This window comes from Malaclemys terrapin, chromosome 10 (genome assembly GCF_027887155.1).
Source record: "Malaclemys terrapin pileata isolate rMalTer1 chromosome 10, rMalTer1.hap1, whole genome shotgun sequence".
Lineage (NCBI taxonomy): Eukaryota > Metazoa > Chordata > Testudines > Emydidae > Malaclemys > Malaclemys terrapin.
Genome location: NC_071514.1, coordinates 22141899 through 22159065, shown reverse-complemented (window position 1 = coordinate 22159065; position 17167 = coordinate 22141899). Strand labels below are relative to the sequence as shown.

The following is a 17167-nucleotide window of genomic DNA, read 5'->3' as shown; positions in this document are numbered from 1 at the left end:
TGGGGTCTTGCTTTCCTAGTTAAAAGTCAAATGCTGATCTTCACGCCAAATTAGATTAGATGGGACTCGGGCATGGGAACAACACAGGGTTTGCTGTATGGAATCCTTTAACTCCAATGCAGTATATGGCAGGGGATACTTGAACAGATGCATCTATATCCCTTGGACTGTAGTAGTGATCATAGCCCCCGTTGCTGCATATGCCCCATGCAGGGTTTTTGGCTGGTGGGATTTGACCCACTGGCCACTCCTCTGTCCTCAAATCCCCTGCCCTATGTGTCCACCCAGAGAGTTGACAAGGTGCACTGTCCTATTCCACATAAGGGTTGCGCAGTTGTGTTTGTGCTTCATCTGCCACTCAGCAGAACTGTACTAATTTTATAGTATTTTGGGTCTTGTGCATCCATACAAGGGGATGGTTCAGATTTAGCCCTAAAATGCTATAACTAAGCACTTTTTAAACATTAAACACATGAAATAGACAGGGCTTAAGCAGTGTTTGCTTAAGGAGATAAGTATGTAGAACTGAACTCCTCTGTTTTAATTGGCCACATTTGAAAATTTTTCTTTTTTAAAATTTTGGCTGGTGATTTTTGTGTTTATATTTTTCTTGTCCTTATCTCTCCTCATTTTATTTCTGATTTCTCTTTCCCCTCAAGCGGCTGCCAGGCTACAAGAGTGATTACTTGCCTTCTTTCCCTGCTTTTGTAACTGCAGTTTTTCCTAGAACCATTTTCTGCTAAGTGTCTGGCTTTCTTCCCTCCTGTGTGAGGGGTCCAAAGGGTGGTGGAGGGGGGACAGACCATTCCTAGTGCCCTCCCCCATTACATCAGGCCAACCACAGTCTGGCATTACTTAATCCTTACAGTAGGTAGGCAAGTGTTATTCTTATTTGACAGATAAGCTGAACAGCACCCAGAGAGGTTAAGGTTACAACACACATGACTTGTCTAAGATCACACAGTCAGGGGAGAGCAGACAATAGAACTCTTAGTGGTTCTCAACCTTTTCCATTAAATGACCCCAGAAAAAAAAACAGAAAAAAGGTTTGGGGACCCCCTTCCGTAACTTTGGTTTCCTTCTCCCATCTAGCCATAGAGAAAAGGAGTGTGGTCATGATCCCATTGGGCCTCTTCAGGACCCTCATTTTAAAAGCCCATGAACAAGACCCAAACTGTTTCTCTATACTGGTCTGGAGGCAAAAGGTGCAGCACCAATTGATGTCAATCACAGTTTTGCTCAAAGATCATGGGGAAAATATTACCCTTTACCTTTAAGCTAGGACTCATGCTTGGTTATCAGAAATTGAAGGCCGTTGCACTGGAATGTAGGACGTGCTACACTCTGAACCCAAATAATGGCAGGTTCTGAGAACTGCGGATATACAGTAAATGTAGTGGATTTGAGAATGAAGTGTAAATAGTATTTGGTTAATGTAAATTACACTCTCCTGTTGGTTTGTTCAGGGCCTCCTGGACTCGATGGATTACCTGGCTACAATGGATCAGATGGCATCCCTGGCATCCCAGGGCCAAAGGGGGAACCAGGAATAAATGGAAGAAGAGGAAAAATAGGTACTTTCTAGATATATCCTATTTTACCCAAGTGTTCATTAATATTATACACAAGTAGAGTTTCTTATAGACTCTGAGCAGAGGAAATAAGTTTCAGTAAATGTATTCTTATTGCCAGCCCCATCTTTTCAGGAAACCAGGAAACGTTTACACATGTTCTAGACTACCAATAAGACATATAGTACCCAGTTCTGCTCTCTTCTACAGGCATAACTCCAGTTGACTTCACCAGCTTTAGACCAGTGCCACTCCATTGACTTCTATGGATTTGCTCCTGATTTACACTATACTGGGAGGAGAATTTGGCCATAGTAGATATGCTCTAGAGATGATAGTACACTCCTAATTAGAGAGAGATCTAATGCAGTTTAATTAAATCTTAGCATTTTCTACATGCAAATAACTATTATTAATGGGAGTTGTGTTCTGTCATTGTAAGAGTTTCTCATTCCCCCACCAGTCTATAGCCCTGAGACCCCAGCTAGCCTTTGAAAAGGTTTCAGCAATTTGGGGAGATCCTGTCTTTATTATATATCATGGTGACTGCAGGCAGGTGTGCACTCAATGTGTGAGTGGAATGGAGTGGTGGCAAGAATGCTGCTTTACTTCCATTCTTTCCATCTTACGTATTTATATTGTAAGTTCTTTGGGTCAGTGACTGTCTCTTACAAGGTGGGGGTTACAGTGCCTAACACAGTGGGGTCCAGAGCTTGGTTGGGGCCTCTGGGCATGAATACAAACACTTTGAAAACTTGGGGCTGGCCGTAATAATAATAATAGTACTATGCACTACTGTAGAATCCCAAAATGCCTCACAAAACAGATGTGTACATGAACACACAGGATAGAAGCTAGATTCACAAAGGAACATAGGCATGACAACACTCAGTGTCACCACACCTGACTTCTAGGTGCTTAGGAAATCATTGAGATTCACAGCCTAGCATGCTGGCTTTTGTGAATCCCATTCTCAGGCACCTATCTCTCCCCAATCATTGTATAAGGAGCCTAGGCTCCTGAAAATGGGATTCACAAAAACCAGCATGCTAGGCTGCTCCATGTCTAAGCTAGGTAATGGGAGATGCTGAGTAGAGGATTGTATCTCAGGGAGTTCATTGCCAATGCCATTTGTGCAAGGAGTAGGAGGACCTTCCTCATAGGTTTTAGTACAGTGGGTCGGGAATATATGAGACTGCATGTGCAAGAGAGGGAGAGAGAGAAGAAAGCTCTGTAACCTGGTGATTGGAGCACTCACTTGGGAGGTGGGGGATCAAGGATCCAGTCCCCATGCTCCAAGGACTTTCAGTTATTTAGCCACAGTGGAAAAGCTCCAACCGGAGACACTGAAAGAGTCACACATCAGAATATCCCATAGCCCCATGGTTAGGATCTCTTCAAACCCTTTCTCCCCCTCAGGTGGAAGGGGGACTTGAACCAGGGGTCTCCCATATCCCAGGTCAGTGCCTGAACCAGCAGACTAAAAGTTATTAGAGAGGTTGGAGTCCTTCTCTCCTCAGCTGTTTTGTGTGAGGTTGCCAGAGGGGGCCTGATCCAGTAGGCAAGCATGCTTACCGGATTGGGCCTAGCAGGCAAGTTAGGTGGTAGACTGCCTGTATTCCCCCGATCCGTGCATCATGCTGGGGCTGAGGCATCCAGACACCTAGAGTGAGGCAGCATTGCACACATGCAGAGGCACAAACATAGGGGCCTAGAGAACTTTTACTGCAAAAATTTAAGCGCCAGGCGAGTTTTGGTGCTTACAGGGTTTGGCGGCAGTTGTGCGGGGATTTTGTGAATTCCAGTGGGCCCTGATACTGGGGTTTACGCTCCGAAAGCGGCAGGTAGGCACCAAGTCCTTTTGTGAGACTAACCCTGACTGATGTGCTCAAGGTCACACCCATGTCTGTGGCAGAGCTGGGAATAGAGCCCAAGAGTCCCAGTCACCTTCTGTGACCGCTGGACACATTGGTCTTGATTCTCCATTATGGCACTTGGCAGAAGTTTAGATGGTGGGGTACAAAGGTGGCTGAAAATCATGCTGTGCCCACCTGAGGGAGTGTTAAAGAGTGGCTGTTATCAGCCTGCCTCCTGCCCACTCACTGCAGCAGAGTCTACTGTCAGAAGGCCAGTTTTTGTTTTTTAATCTCAGTTAGCAGCATCGGCATGTGACTGGCAACACTTGAGATGTGAGTTAAAAATTGTGACAGCAACCAAGGGGTGCATTCCTCAGCGACCACGTGTCTCACTCAAACAGTACCAAGGGAGCTGGCATGACTACCTTCTTCGTTGGCAGTCTCCGTGAAGTGGCCATTGATTAAATAGCCATGGAGGCTGAATTGCCTTTGTTCTCCACCCCTTAGAAGCTATTGTCATGTTGGTATGGGGAAGCTTGTACTGACACTGCCTGTGTGGTATCAGTTCCGTGGATAAGCAGAAGACTTCAGTCTCCAGGGCTGAGATTTTAGCACTTTTCAACACATTTTGCAAGTTAGAAACCAGGGGTGAAATCTAGGCCTCATTGTATCCAGCGATAGTTTTACTATCGACTTCAGGGGAGGCAGGAACTCTAAGTATGTTTCCCATTTCACTGAATTATTTTAAAGAGTTGAGTTACATGTAAAAAACCCGAGGTTCTCTACCATCAGTAGCCATCACCAACCCACATGATCCATTTCCAGCTGAGGGTGATTTATACATTTACAGCTCCAGTGCTAGTACAGTTGTTCGCTTTTCTGCGGGTGCTAATGTCTTCATGCTTTGGGGAAGAGGAAGCGAAGCAGACAGGACAAAATTTTGGCACATGAATTGTTCATCTTGTTCATTTTCCCCCCCTTACTGCAAAATGTGCTGATGAGATTGCTGGGAGTCATAAGACTCAACAATACAATGTGTTGTTGAATATTTTACTCAATGGTAATCAGCTGCATAAAGTATGTGGACTGATCATGCTTGTAGCTAGTGTGGAGGCAGGATGAGGAGGCAGCATGAGGACATTACTAGGAAATGAAGGCTGTGCTCTGTCATGATGTCAGATAAATAAAATGTGAAGAACACAATAAAGGTAATTTTACTAGAAAGGGAGAGGTTTTGTTTTTGTTGGCACAAGTTCTCCCAATAATGAGTGCAGTGTTGTGTTAAAAGAAAGGCAAACAGAGCTGTGTAGATGACTGTTTAATGCCCTACAAATCATGGTCAACCTCTGTGAGATAAAAGAAGCATTCGGAGAAGTTGTTTTCCTAAATGCTAGAAAAAAGTTAGGGATCAGGAAGGCTTCATTGGCTGACTAGGAAAGAGAAATGAAAGAATGAAAACAAAGGTGTGTGTGTGTGTGTGTGTGTGTGTGTGTGTGTATACATATATCCATATAAGAAATGGTGTGTACTAAAAATAATGATGAAAGAAGGAACTGTGGACTAGGGGCTAGAGTAGACAGCTAGAGGTCAGTAATCCTGGATTATATTCTAGTTCTGAGTGGGTTCTTGTCAAAGAGGTTTCCCTCCCCCACCCCACCCCCCCAGTGATGATAAACGTATGCTAGTGGATTTCAAGATAAAATAATACTTTTTTTTTAACCGAACACTCCCTCCTCACTCAGACACGCTCAGGTCAGGGGTGTTGTGGATGTTTAGCATCTCAGAAAATCAGAACCGTGGAATCCCAAGCCAGGCATGCAATATTAGTGAACACTTCTGAAAAATGTAGCCTTTGGGCTTTATGCATTGTACAACATGTATCCTAGCATGTTTTATGGATAGTGTATATTATTTGGCTACAAAGCTATGTTAAATCATAAAGAAATGTCTCAAAGCCACACAACAGGAAATTCAGAGTGAAGAAAACAATTGGGCTGGTACGGCATAAATAATACATGATGTGAGTTTCAAAAATAAGCAACAGAGGGAAAGGTACATTGACCTTAGGAATCATAGTCTTATAAATGTCTGTATTCACAGTCATGGCTAACAAGTTTCTCATGCCTAGGTTTACCAGGACCAAAAGGCGATCCAGGAGAGAAAGGAGAAAAAGGAGACCCTGGTGAACTGGGCTTACCTGGCAAAGACGGGATGCCAGGAGGGAAAGGTTCAAGAGGCGCAAAGGGGGACAAAGGGGATGCAAACAATGACGTGATATCAGAAGGTAGGAGGAAGCACCCTTAAGATCTCTCCTGCAGCACAGAAATATACAACACAATAAAATAGATTACGCTTCTGTAGTGCTGTGGTGTTTTGCAGGCCAGTGCCACATACTACCATGCAGTACTACCACAGTATTTTTACAGTAACTGCATTTGCGCTTTCATTGTCTTAAACATGGTCGTCACTTGCAGTGACATTCCCACAGGCCTGCTGGGGCCTCAGAAGGTTCCCAGTAAAGAGGAACTATAGCAGTTCCGCTGCATGGGGAATGGTGAGCAGGTGCACAGGGAGACTCTGCACACACACTGCTCAGCAGGGCTGGGCTGCTTCCCACCTCTGGGCAGCCCAGCATGTAGGAGGGCTTTGAAGCAGGCTGGTAGAGCTGCCCATGGGATTATGCTCCCCAGCCTAGTGTAGTTCCCCACAAAAGCCTTTTTACTCAGGCTCTGGGCTGAGAGATGTGTGAATTTCATCCTTCTCCAGTACATTTTCACATTATAAATTTCCTCCTACTCTCTCACAGAGCGGTTTTTTCCTATTAGACTACGACAGGCAGATTTCCACCAGGAATGCATGCAAGAAGTCCATTGGCAGCCACAAATAAATGTTGCCTAAAATTATAGCACTGTAGCCTCTGATGCTGAGAGCTCAGAAAACAGTGATGTACAGCAGCCCTGCTTTAAATGAAAGCTCAGTGTTCTCTCCATTGTTGCTGTACCCCAGACACTGAAAGGACCTGGAAACCCAGTTTATTTGTGACAGTGGGACAAGCACCAGGCTTCTTTAAAAAACTGGGTGCTATTAAAATCAGTGTCTGTCAAGAGCGGACAGGACACCTAGTGCTGCTCTGTCACTGCAAAGCCCTTTGCTCCCTTGGGGGGAGGTCTCTGTTTGGGAATAGACAAGCATTCAGCTTGTTGCTCCTGCAGTGGAGATCATTGCTGTATGGAACTCTAACCGGCTCTGTACTTGCTGAAGCAGACCGCTGTGCTGGGGTCTTTCCAGACACGGGTAGGGGCTTTAGTTCCTGCAAGCCTCTCTCAATACATCAGATCCGATGCCCACAGTGGCCCCCTGCTGAGAGGAGGTCTGTTCACCTGCAGCAACTGTAATCCTCTATTCTGCTTTCTACCTAGGTGCAAAGGGAGAGCCAGGGCCTCCAGGGCCCCCAGGGCCCCCAGGGCCGCAAGGTCCTCCCGGGCCACCAGGGAAGCGCAAAGCAAAATCCCAGGTTCAGGAGAATATGTACAGCAGCAAGTGCACAGGTCAGTGTTGGTGTTCGGGGTATCCTCCATTATTCTCATGCTTTCCTTTATAGCAGGTGCAGGGTTACACGTGTTATAGGGCTCCATTTCCACTAAGCACGTACACATGTGCTTAACTCTGCTAGCTCCAGTGAGACTACTCACATGCTTAAAGTTAAGAAAATACTTAAGTGCCCTGGCCAAGATGAGGTTGTAATCAGTCTCTCTGACAACCCCCTACTTTCTCACACTCACTCCTTTCTCGCTGTGGGGCTACACATTTCCATATGGTGTTCTCTGCTGGATGGAATAAGGGTGGAAAGTAAGTGAAATCTGAATTACGAGAGGATGGGGATTCAAGAATTACCCCCCTTGGACAATATGGAAACTACTTTCCATCCTCACCCCCAAGGGGGTTAACTCAAAAACAGCACGTGAAATATCAGTAGTGGGTGCTCTGGGAAGGAAAGGCTCGGAGAAAGCTGAGTGAAAAAACAATAAAATTTTGCAAATATTTTAAAATAGTTTTTTTACTGTTTTTTTTTGTATTTTGCAATTTTTTGCTAAATTGTTTGTCTTTTAAATGCCAGTCTTAAATATTCATGTGGTGTATGTATGTGTGCAGATATTAACTGTGTAGTGAAATGCCTACTCAGCTGCTGAATTGAGTTAGACTTGAAGGACTTTTGATGTTGGAGGAGAAGAAGGTAGTGCCACCCTCAGAGACTGCATGTCCAAAAGACATGAATGTGGGACTTGGAACCAGGAACTCCTGAGTTCTGTTTCCACCTTTCCTGGTCACTAGTCATAAAAATAGTGTACAGATATTATTTAGGTAGGTGTCATGTACCCCTAGGAGATATCATTGATTCCATTTTGTAGTTACTCTGGGGAACTATCATTGATTCGATTGTACAGCTAGGAAAATTTAGGCTTGGCTGGGATGGGCGATTAGCCCAACATCATACGGCAAATAATTGTCAGAACCGGAATATAAAGCCAAGTCTTCCTCCCAGACGAAAATGGGGCTTTTTACCCAGTGTACAGGGGCCCAATGGGGTGAGGTGACACCCATAGTTTGTAATTCTTTAAAGCTTGCAAAAGGCAGTGTATAAATGAGAAATGTGTGACAATGGTACTTCATGCTGTTCGTTTACATACTACACTCCTGGCCATTGTTCTCTGTCCTTAGTCACAGTAACATATAAACAAAGCATTTATCCATAAGTCTTTTCTCAATCAAAAATAGATGGAAATTATGCCTCATAGCTGAAGTATTTTTAAATCTCTGGAAAAGTTCCTCTTTGCTCTGTTAGAGCAGTGTCCTATCAATTAGCATTCTTCCATTTATCCTCTTCTCCACCAGAAGACTAGCAGTAAACAACTTGCTCTTTACACAGCAGGAGTATTTCGTAAGAAAGTTGACAGTAATAAATGTGCTGAGCATCTTGCCACCCCACCAGAGTTGAATACTGGAATAAGATATTCGTATTCTTTTCAGCTAAGCACTTTTGTGGGATGGAAGGGTTGGTGTCAACATGTTATGAAAGAATGTATTAATGTCTATTATTGCATGTCTAAACTAAATGTTTCCTTCTGTGCTTGGCATTTTTCTGTGCTTGATTTTTAAACTGGCTTTCTGGATATATTTGAGTGTCTTCTTTTTGTAGATTTAGGAAGGGGATGGTTTTTAATAAACAGAATGAGGTGTTTTATTGGGTCTTAGCATTTGCCGTGGGCCTTTGAAAATAATAACTGTCTAAGTACTGAGTGTTGTTGTTTTGAGGGACAAAAGTTTTTTCAAAAGTGACTATTGATTTTAGATATTTCAGTTTTTGGGTGCCCAGCCTGAGACATGGAAAAGGAGCCCGTTGCTCAGAAAGTCCTTAACACCCACCTCTGGAAATCAGGCCTTTTAAGGTGTCTCCAGTTGAAATCACTCATTATTTTTTAAAATTTCAGCCAGAATCATCACAGGACGCTCCTGTGGAAAAAAATGCCAGAAAACAAAATTTTAAGGGCCCAGTTCTAGTCATTTCCACATCCTGGAAGTGAATGAGCCAACTTTTGCCAGTGGAGAGTTGGCACAATTAGAAGAGCTGGAGGTGATGACTAGGAAACTCAAGCAGATGGGTGCTGGAAGCAAGACAATGTACTGTGATAATCCTAAAAGATCTAAGCTCAGACTAGCAGCAGGTTAAGGAAAGCAGAGAGACTATGCTACAAAACCATCACATTTGTCTTGTTAGTCGCTTTTGGGAATGCAGGCAAACTTTTCCTCTTGGATCCTCATAATGAATCCTACCCTGCTGTTCTGTTTTCCCTACATGCATGGATACCAATGAATATTTCAGGCTTATAGTGGCAGTTGAAATCTTCCTAGTGGATCTGGGAACAATTTTGCTGAGCAGATGACGTCCCTGTTTAACGAGGTCAAAGTGGTCCAACCCAAACTCCATCAGTAGATAAATGCTGTAATTGCTATGTGGAGATGCAGAAGAAGGTGAATTGAGTAATGACTAATGGAAATAATCTGTGAACGTACTTAGTAAAGTGGGTTTTCTTTTGTAGTTTTGTAGTTTAGCTCGAAGGTGAATGTCACAATAACTTGATGCTGTCATTAATGTTTAAGCATGTGGAGTTATCTTTAGATCTCACCATTAATACTGGATTTCACATTCTAGTAATTAGTGTTGCAGTGGGAACATGGTGTTTTTTCAGCATTCAGGACAGAGCTCTTGATAGTTGTTGGGAGTAATGCTCTCAGTTTCATCTTGTGCCATTTCAGCTGCTGTAGCCCTTTACCTTGCTTTGTCTGCTGTGTCTAGCATATAATTTATCTAGCGAAAGGAAGATAACTGGGGGAGTGGATATTAACAGCCATTAGCAATGTTAGCCTTAGGTTAAAGGACTGCAGGTGAACCAAGGCTAGTATGTGCTTTAGAAATATACATGTAGTTTTTCTCACTGTAATTCTGCAGCATTTGCTAGGATGAAAATGCAGTTCTTATTATGAGCTCTCGCTGTAAGTAGTTAATGGAGTTAGTACCAAACAGAGTATGTTTTAATCTCTTCTTTTCTCTTTTCTTTATTATCTGATAGTACCGATCAAAGAGCAGAGTCCCATTGTGCTAGGCATTGTACTGAGAAGTGACAAAGACAGTCCCTGCCTCTAATAGCTTCAGGTATAGGTATCAAACAGGAGACAACAGGTGGACTAAACAGACAAATTGGGTGGAAGGATTAGGTAACAATAAGATGAACAGTTTAGCAGAAGTCTGATTCTACTTGAAATATAGAACCAGAGGTATAAACAGATCAGAATAATGGGCCGTATAATCTGGAATCCTGTCACCAAACTGATGCCCAATCCAGGATCCTTCGGAGGAAGGTGTAATACCTTCCCAATGTACAGTTTTGCAATGTCATGCCCACAGAGGGAGTTTATTTTTAACCATGGTAATTAATGATTAGTTTATGTCCTGAAACATCAGGGTTATATTGAGATAATAAACATTTTTATCCTAGCTAATGTATATTTTTTTAATCTGTCCATTCTTTTATGAATCCTTAACAGCTCTTGGCCTCTATAATATCTTGTGGCAGTGAGTTCCACATATTAATTGTGCATTTTTATATACAGTGTAAGCTTTACTTTACTAACTCTTGACACAATAAGCACAGATTCCCTATCTTGTTTTTATTAGCACAATGTGAATACAACATTGCAATTTAGAGAAACTGCTGCCTTTCAATCCACAGTGTTTCTGGTAAAACATTGATAGTTTTGATCAATTTTGCAAAACACTTCATGTTAGATGGGGTGGGATCTGAATTACTACAGAGAATTCTTTCCTGGGTGTCTGATTGGTGAGTCTTGCCCACATGCTCAGGGTTTAGCTGATCGCCATATTTGGGGTCAGGAAGGAATTTTCCTCCAGGGCAGACTGGCAGAGGCCCTGGGGGTTTTTCACCTTCCTCTGCAGCGTGGGGCAAGGGTCACTTGCTGGAAGATTCTCTGCACCTTGAAGTTTTTAAACCACGATTTGAGGACTTCAGTAGCTCAGACATAGGTTAGGGGTTTATTACAGGAATGGGTGGGTGAGATTCTGTGGCCTGTGTTGTGCAGGAGGTCAGACTAGACGATCATAATGGTCCCTTCTGACCGTAAAGTCTTAAAGTCTATGACTCTATGACTATCACTAGCTGTCCAGAGGTCCCTTACCCTGTCAGCATATCTGTCTAGTAAACATATATGTGTGCTAATTTAATAGTTTAGCTAACTAAACTAACTTGTTACATTTACTTTCCCAAAAAGGAACCAGAAAAAGACAACTTGAAATTAAGACGATGGTTTCAGATGCTAATACGGATACTAAAAAGAATCTAGTTAGCTAATATTTTGAAACAATTAATAAAGGAAACTTGATTTCCTCAGAAAGAAGACAATAACTGTCAGAATATACAGGCTGCTAATCTTTTTTGGACAACGTAAGCAATGATAATTCCAAATGGCAGATTTTCAAGCTGTGGTTTATCTCAAAGTGAAAAATATCTTTTTGTCTTAGCTGCTTTTAGTTTCTTTCAGCTAAAAGTTCATGGAGAATATAGCTATTCTCAAACCCAAATACTGCACTCAACTTCATCAGGAACACTGACCTGGTCCTTGACTGTTCCAGTCACAGATAAACTGCCGTCTAGGAGAGCTGCTAGTACAGTTAACTACATTAATTAGAATTAGTCTGGGAAGCATAAACTTCAGGGGTATAATTTCTTAGCTCTGGGGAGCTTTTGCTATGAGAATTTCAAAAGATGATCAAATCCTATGTATCTGGCTCCCAGTGACTGGCAAGTATAAGATACAATATTATTCAAAACTAGCCATTCTGCTTTTTGCGAAGGGTTAAGCAAAGACAAACATCTGTGTTGAGATATTAAAATTCTTTATTAGAATATTCAAGACATGGAGGAGGCTGAGATGTTGTGCTGTCTTGGTTAATATGGTAGAGTAGGAGACAGAGATGTTCTATTCTTACTTGTCTACTGACTTTCTGTATGACCTTGGCCAAGTCATTGAATCTCTATCTCAGAGGTGGGCAAACTACGGCTCAGGGGCCCATCCAGCCGTTCAGATTTTTTAATCTGGTCCTCGAGCTCCCACCAGGGAACGGGGTCCAGGGCTTGCCCCGCTCCAGTGCTCCAGCTGGAGAGCGGGGTTGCGGGCTTGCCCCTGCTCCACACGTGCTGGAAGCAGCGGCATATTCCCCCTCCGACTCCTTTGCATAGGAGCAGCCAGGGGGCTCCACACGCTGCCCCCCGCCCCAAGTGCCGCCTCCACAGCTCCCATTGGCTGGGAACCACGGCCAATGGGAGCTGCAGGGTTGGCGCCTGTGGACAGGGCAGTGCACTGAGCCGCCTGGCCGCGCCTCCACGTAGGAGATGGAGGGGGGACATTCCGCTGCTTCCAGGAGCTGCTTGAGGTAAGTGCCACCTGGAGCCTCAGCCCTGATCCCCCTCCTGCCCTCCGAACCCCTCGGTCCCAGCCTGGACCCCTCATCCCCACCTCAGAGCCTGCACTCCCAGCTGGAGCCCTCACACCCCCAGACCCCAACCCGCTGCCCCAGCCTGGAGCCCCTTCCTGCACCCTGAACTCCTCATTTCTGGCCCCACCCCAGAGTCCACACTCCCAGCCGGAGCCCTCACCCCATCCTGCCCCCAGCACCCAGTTTTGTGAGCATTCATGGCCCCCCATACAATTTTCATACTCAGATGTGTCCCTCGGGCCAAAAAGTTTGCCTGCCCCTGCTCTATCCTTCCTCCATCTCTACAATGAAGGTAACTCTAGTTACCCTTTTGGGCACAGTACTTTGACATCATGGGATGAAAGGGGCTGTATAAAGATTACCAGAGTCTGGCTGTGGACACTGATTTCCAAAAGACTCATCTGGATTGTGTTGTTGGGTCTTTTTTGAGATGGGATGTCTGCATCTGCTCTCAAGGGTGGACAGCTCTGAACTCATCACCCAAAACCAGAATCCCTATGCCCTTTGTAAAAGGGATGATGTAAAGTATGATTTCATTTGCTTATTTTGTATCGGAAATCCTCCATTTTGTGCTGCACAAGAGGTGGGAGTGAGGGGCATGCCAGAGGAAAGAGGGAGGAGGACTGCAGGAGAAATGGATCAGTTAATCTATTTCTTCCTTCCTGAGCGTCAAGCTGCAGTTCAGTGCAGTTCAGCAACGGTTTTAATGTCATTTAATATTTGTATTAACTTAATACCTAGGAACCTCTATCAAGGCCCCATTGTGCCGGGTACTGTATGAACAACTAACAAAAAAGACAGTCCCTCCCCCAAAGAGCTTGCAGCTGACACATCAGACAGGATAAAATAGGTGGACATAACAGATCAACAGGGTGGCGGGGGTTGGGAGAATGGCGTTACAAAGAGCTTGGGTTACCTTCAGCCACGCTAAAGTAAAAACAGAACTGGGAACTGTTCCTTGGAGAGGCTCTCTGTGAGTGAATCAAAAATGGATCATAAATTGCTGCTGAAAAGGCAGCTGTGGCTTTCAGGGAATAAGTAAAGGCGCCTAAAGAGTTTAGGGAACATTACAAAAGAATGTTTAAAAACAACAACAACAAATTTCTTTCAAATAGAAAAATGCTTCCAGCTTTGTCTCTGTTGTTTTCTTTCCATGAATGGCTTTCCAGAGGGAAAGATACAGTGCATAAGCTCCCTTCCTCCTCTACATTGTTTACCATTAAAGAAAGAAGCAGTGTAAGACAGCTGCCCCGTGTTCTGTCAGCATGAAGCCAAGCTCTGGTGTGCATTAGTAGGGGTACTCTCCTTAAAGGCAGGAGTGGGACTGCGCCTGCTGCCTGCTGAGGATACCCCCTCTTGTGGTTTGTAGGTGTTTTACATGTGAGTTTCAGTCATTTATCAGCCTCTAGTGTTCCCAAACAAACATTCTTCATCGTATCAAAGGACAAGTTGGACAGTTGCCTGGCGTCTCATCTGCCTCACATGTGTTAAGAAAAGGTGCCGCACATGCTCCCTAGCAACTCACAGCAAGGCATTTACGTTTCTGTTGTTTAACAAAATGACTTAGTCTGAAAACTTTAAGGAGGGAAACAAAACCAGCCCAGCCTTCCTATCAGGGTAACAAAGGAAATAAAGGCTGCGGTGGTAGTGAACACTCAAATGGGTTCCCCTGTAAGTCAAGTTGTATATTTCACTGCATAGTCCAAGGCAGACAGAAAGGCAGAGTGTGAAGGTTTTAGAAATTGAACCCTCTGCTTCTTCTGTAGGGGGTGGAATCAGCACTTCTCCCCCTTCTGTTCCTTTTCACTCCTAATCCAGAGATTTTTCCTCTATAGGGGCACATCTGGCTCAGAGAGACCAAATCAATACAAACAAATGTGGTAGGAACTGGCTCAGAAGTGTACATCTTCAAAGTGCTACACAAACACATTACATCCGCTCCATGAGGTAGATAAGGTGGAGACCATTATCTTGTTCTTTGATTCCCGTCTGTCAGCTCAGTAGAGACAATGGGACTGAATGAAGTCTTTCCACCACTTACTGTCTTGTGCCAGTGTCACCACTTCATTTGGAGACAGTTATAGAGAAGCCAAATAACTTAGATAAGGCCATCGAGTGAGCCAGTGGTAGAAACAGGATTAGAATTCATGGATTCCTAGCTCCAGTCCTATGCTCAGTCCACTAGATTGTGCTGCTTCTCATGACACTACCCTAGTGTCAGCAAGATATAATTCTATGTGGAGGAAGAGTTTGGGACTCTCTTTGAGTTTGTCTACATGGTGCTTTAGTCTGCCCCAGAAAGGTGTAAATTTTAGTCTGCACTAGTATGATGCACTCTAACTGGCCCATGTAGACCATAGTGTGTGTTAATGTAGTCCTGTTTCAACCGGTACTACGTTAGTGTGCATTAGTGAACTTTTAGTGTGCATCAGCAGGGTCCACATGGGCCAGTTAGTGCATGACACGCTAGCATGGACTAAAATTTACATCCCTCTGGTGTGGACTAAAGCATAGTGCAGACCAGCCCTCTGACTCCTTGCTCCCACAAAGGCTGAGGAAGACGTTCTCATTTGTAAAAGAGAGAGACTGCATATAAAATGTTGCTGCATCAGGTATGAGAACTGTGGAAGCATAAGGCTCTGGCTGCAGCTTTGCACACATACACCTCGGGACTATATGTCATACTGGAGCAGATTGAAATCTGTGGAAGGGCGTATGTGTGAACAGAATTGCTTTTTATATTGAAGTGGTGGGGAGGGAAGACTTTCCCCATGTCTGGCCTCTACACCTGTCTTATTATTGGACGCATTACTAGCCACTTATGTACATTTTTAAATGTAAGGATTTATTTGACAAGTGCAAAAAGTATTTTAATTTGGTTAACCGAAATGTTTCGCTTAAAGAAAGCAAGAATTATTGTTTTAAAGTGTGATAAACATGGAAGCCACAAAGCATATACTAATGTTATTATCCCCAAACTTATCTTTATAGCCAACTTTATAAAATTGCAATTCTGAATTTTGACACAATCTTAACTGGTGACAAATGCATATGCTAAACAATGTTGGACAAGTATTAAACTGAATGATCTGTATTTCATATTCCACACTTTTTGGTTTTTTTGCTTGTAAGAAATCTTGAAATATAAGAAACACAGGGGCAGATCCTCAGCTGGTATAAATTGTCACAGTCCATGCACTTCAGTGGAGTAGTTTACATCAACTGACAATGTGCCCCAGATCTGTCAAACGTATTCAAAGGTTTTGTTTTCTGTCCCCCCAATTTTAGGTGAGACATGTGCCATACCAAATGATGACACGCTGGTAGGAAAAGCTGATGAGAAAACCAATGGATACCATCCAAAAAAAGCTGGTAACTTATTCTAAATATGATGCATTATTAAAGTCTACTGTTTACTTGCGGAGGTCGGGGATGATGCAAATTTGTTTTTCTCTTTGCTACTAGAATGCATCATTAAATCAATAGGAAGTCCCACTGAGATGGGTAAGATACAGCAAACATTTGGAACATGGATGAGGGAACCCGCAAATAGAAGTGATGAAAGAATTTGGCTTACGATGCATTTTTCAGGTATCGTGGATAGGTTGATCCTATATTGCTTTTTTCATTTTTTCAGCCAAATCAGTATTGTTAGAAATATAGTGTGTAAAATACTGTAATGAGTGAAAGTGAGCTTTAGTTGGGAGGTCTTTTGCCTCACAGGTTGAAAAGCCAGGGGCAGTATTGCACAGTGGAGGTTATTTTTAAATAGGGTGACCAGATGAGAGGAAGAAAATATCGGGACACATTGGGGGGGGGGGGAAGGGCAGCGGCGGAGCAAAAAAAAAAAAAAAAAGGAGTACTGCGAAATATCGGTACAAATGCCTAAATATCGGGATGGTTTTTTTTATCAGGACGTCTGGTCACCCTATTTTTAAACCCAGGTAGCATCATTTTTTCTTTTTATAGACTAGAACTGGAACAGTCCACATTGTCTGCCTAATAATTTGTTATTATAACCTTTTAAAAGGCCTATGTGCCTTAAACATGCCACAGCATCAATGACCTTCTCCTGTGACTTCTCTACTTTGGCACACAGGGTCATGTGACCCCGCCTTAGCCAACAGAAGAGTTCTGGAAGAATAGCAACAAACTTGAATCAATGTAAGTGGATGGAGGCCTCAGTTTTTCCAGGTCTCAGTCACATTTATTTGAAAACTTCATCTGCTTTCATAATATATCTGAACATATCTCTTGGAGCCTCAGATAAGGTATTAATTAGTGCTGCTTGGAAAATGTGGAAGGGGTTTCTGTGGAAAGTTTCAGCTTTTCAGTGGAAAGCTGAAAAATTTTCACTGAAAACCAAACATTTTCAGCTGAAGTGGTTTTAGGTTTTGACCAAAGAAAATTTCACCCCCCCCCACAAAAATAAAAATAAATAATTGTGGAAAGCAAACTTGTTTTGCAAAAAAATTCCTTTCAAGGGAAAGTTTTCAAACAAGCCTAATTTTAATGTGTCTTATTTATGTTCATTTTTACATCAATCCTACCATTTCCCTGTGACTTCAGTTTCCTAAACCGTGGCTCTCAAGTTTAAAGGTTTAAAAAAAACGGGGGGGTGAGGGGAAAGAGAGCGAGAACAGGAAAAACATGGAAATGGGCTGGATTCT

At 43.3% G+C, this 17167-nt stretch overlaps 1 protein-coding gene across 1 annotated transcript in view; it reads left to right on the top strand.

Annotated features, from left to right (window-relative positions):
* GLDN (gliomedin) overlaps positions 1 to 17167 on the top strand; it is a 38292-nt gene that overhangs the window by 12649 nt on the left and 8476 nt on the right. Inside the window, exons 4-8 of the mRNA XM_054041060.1 lie at positions 1467 to 1574; positions 5556 to 5711; positions 6847 to 6975; positions 15786 to 15869; positions 15963 to 16088. Of these exons, the coding sequence (XP_053897035.1) occupies positions 1467 to 1574; positions 5556 to 5711; positions 6847 to 6975; positions 15786 to 15869; positions 15963 to 16088 (603 nt within the window). The remainder of the gene's footprint in view (positions 1 to 1466; positions 1575 to 5555; positions 5712 to 6846; positions 6976 to 15785; positions 15870 to 15962; positions 16089 to 17167) is intronic.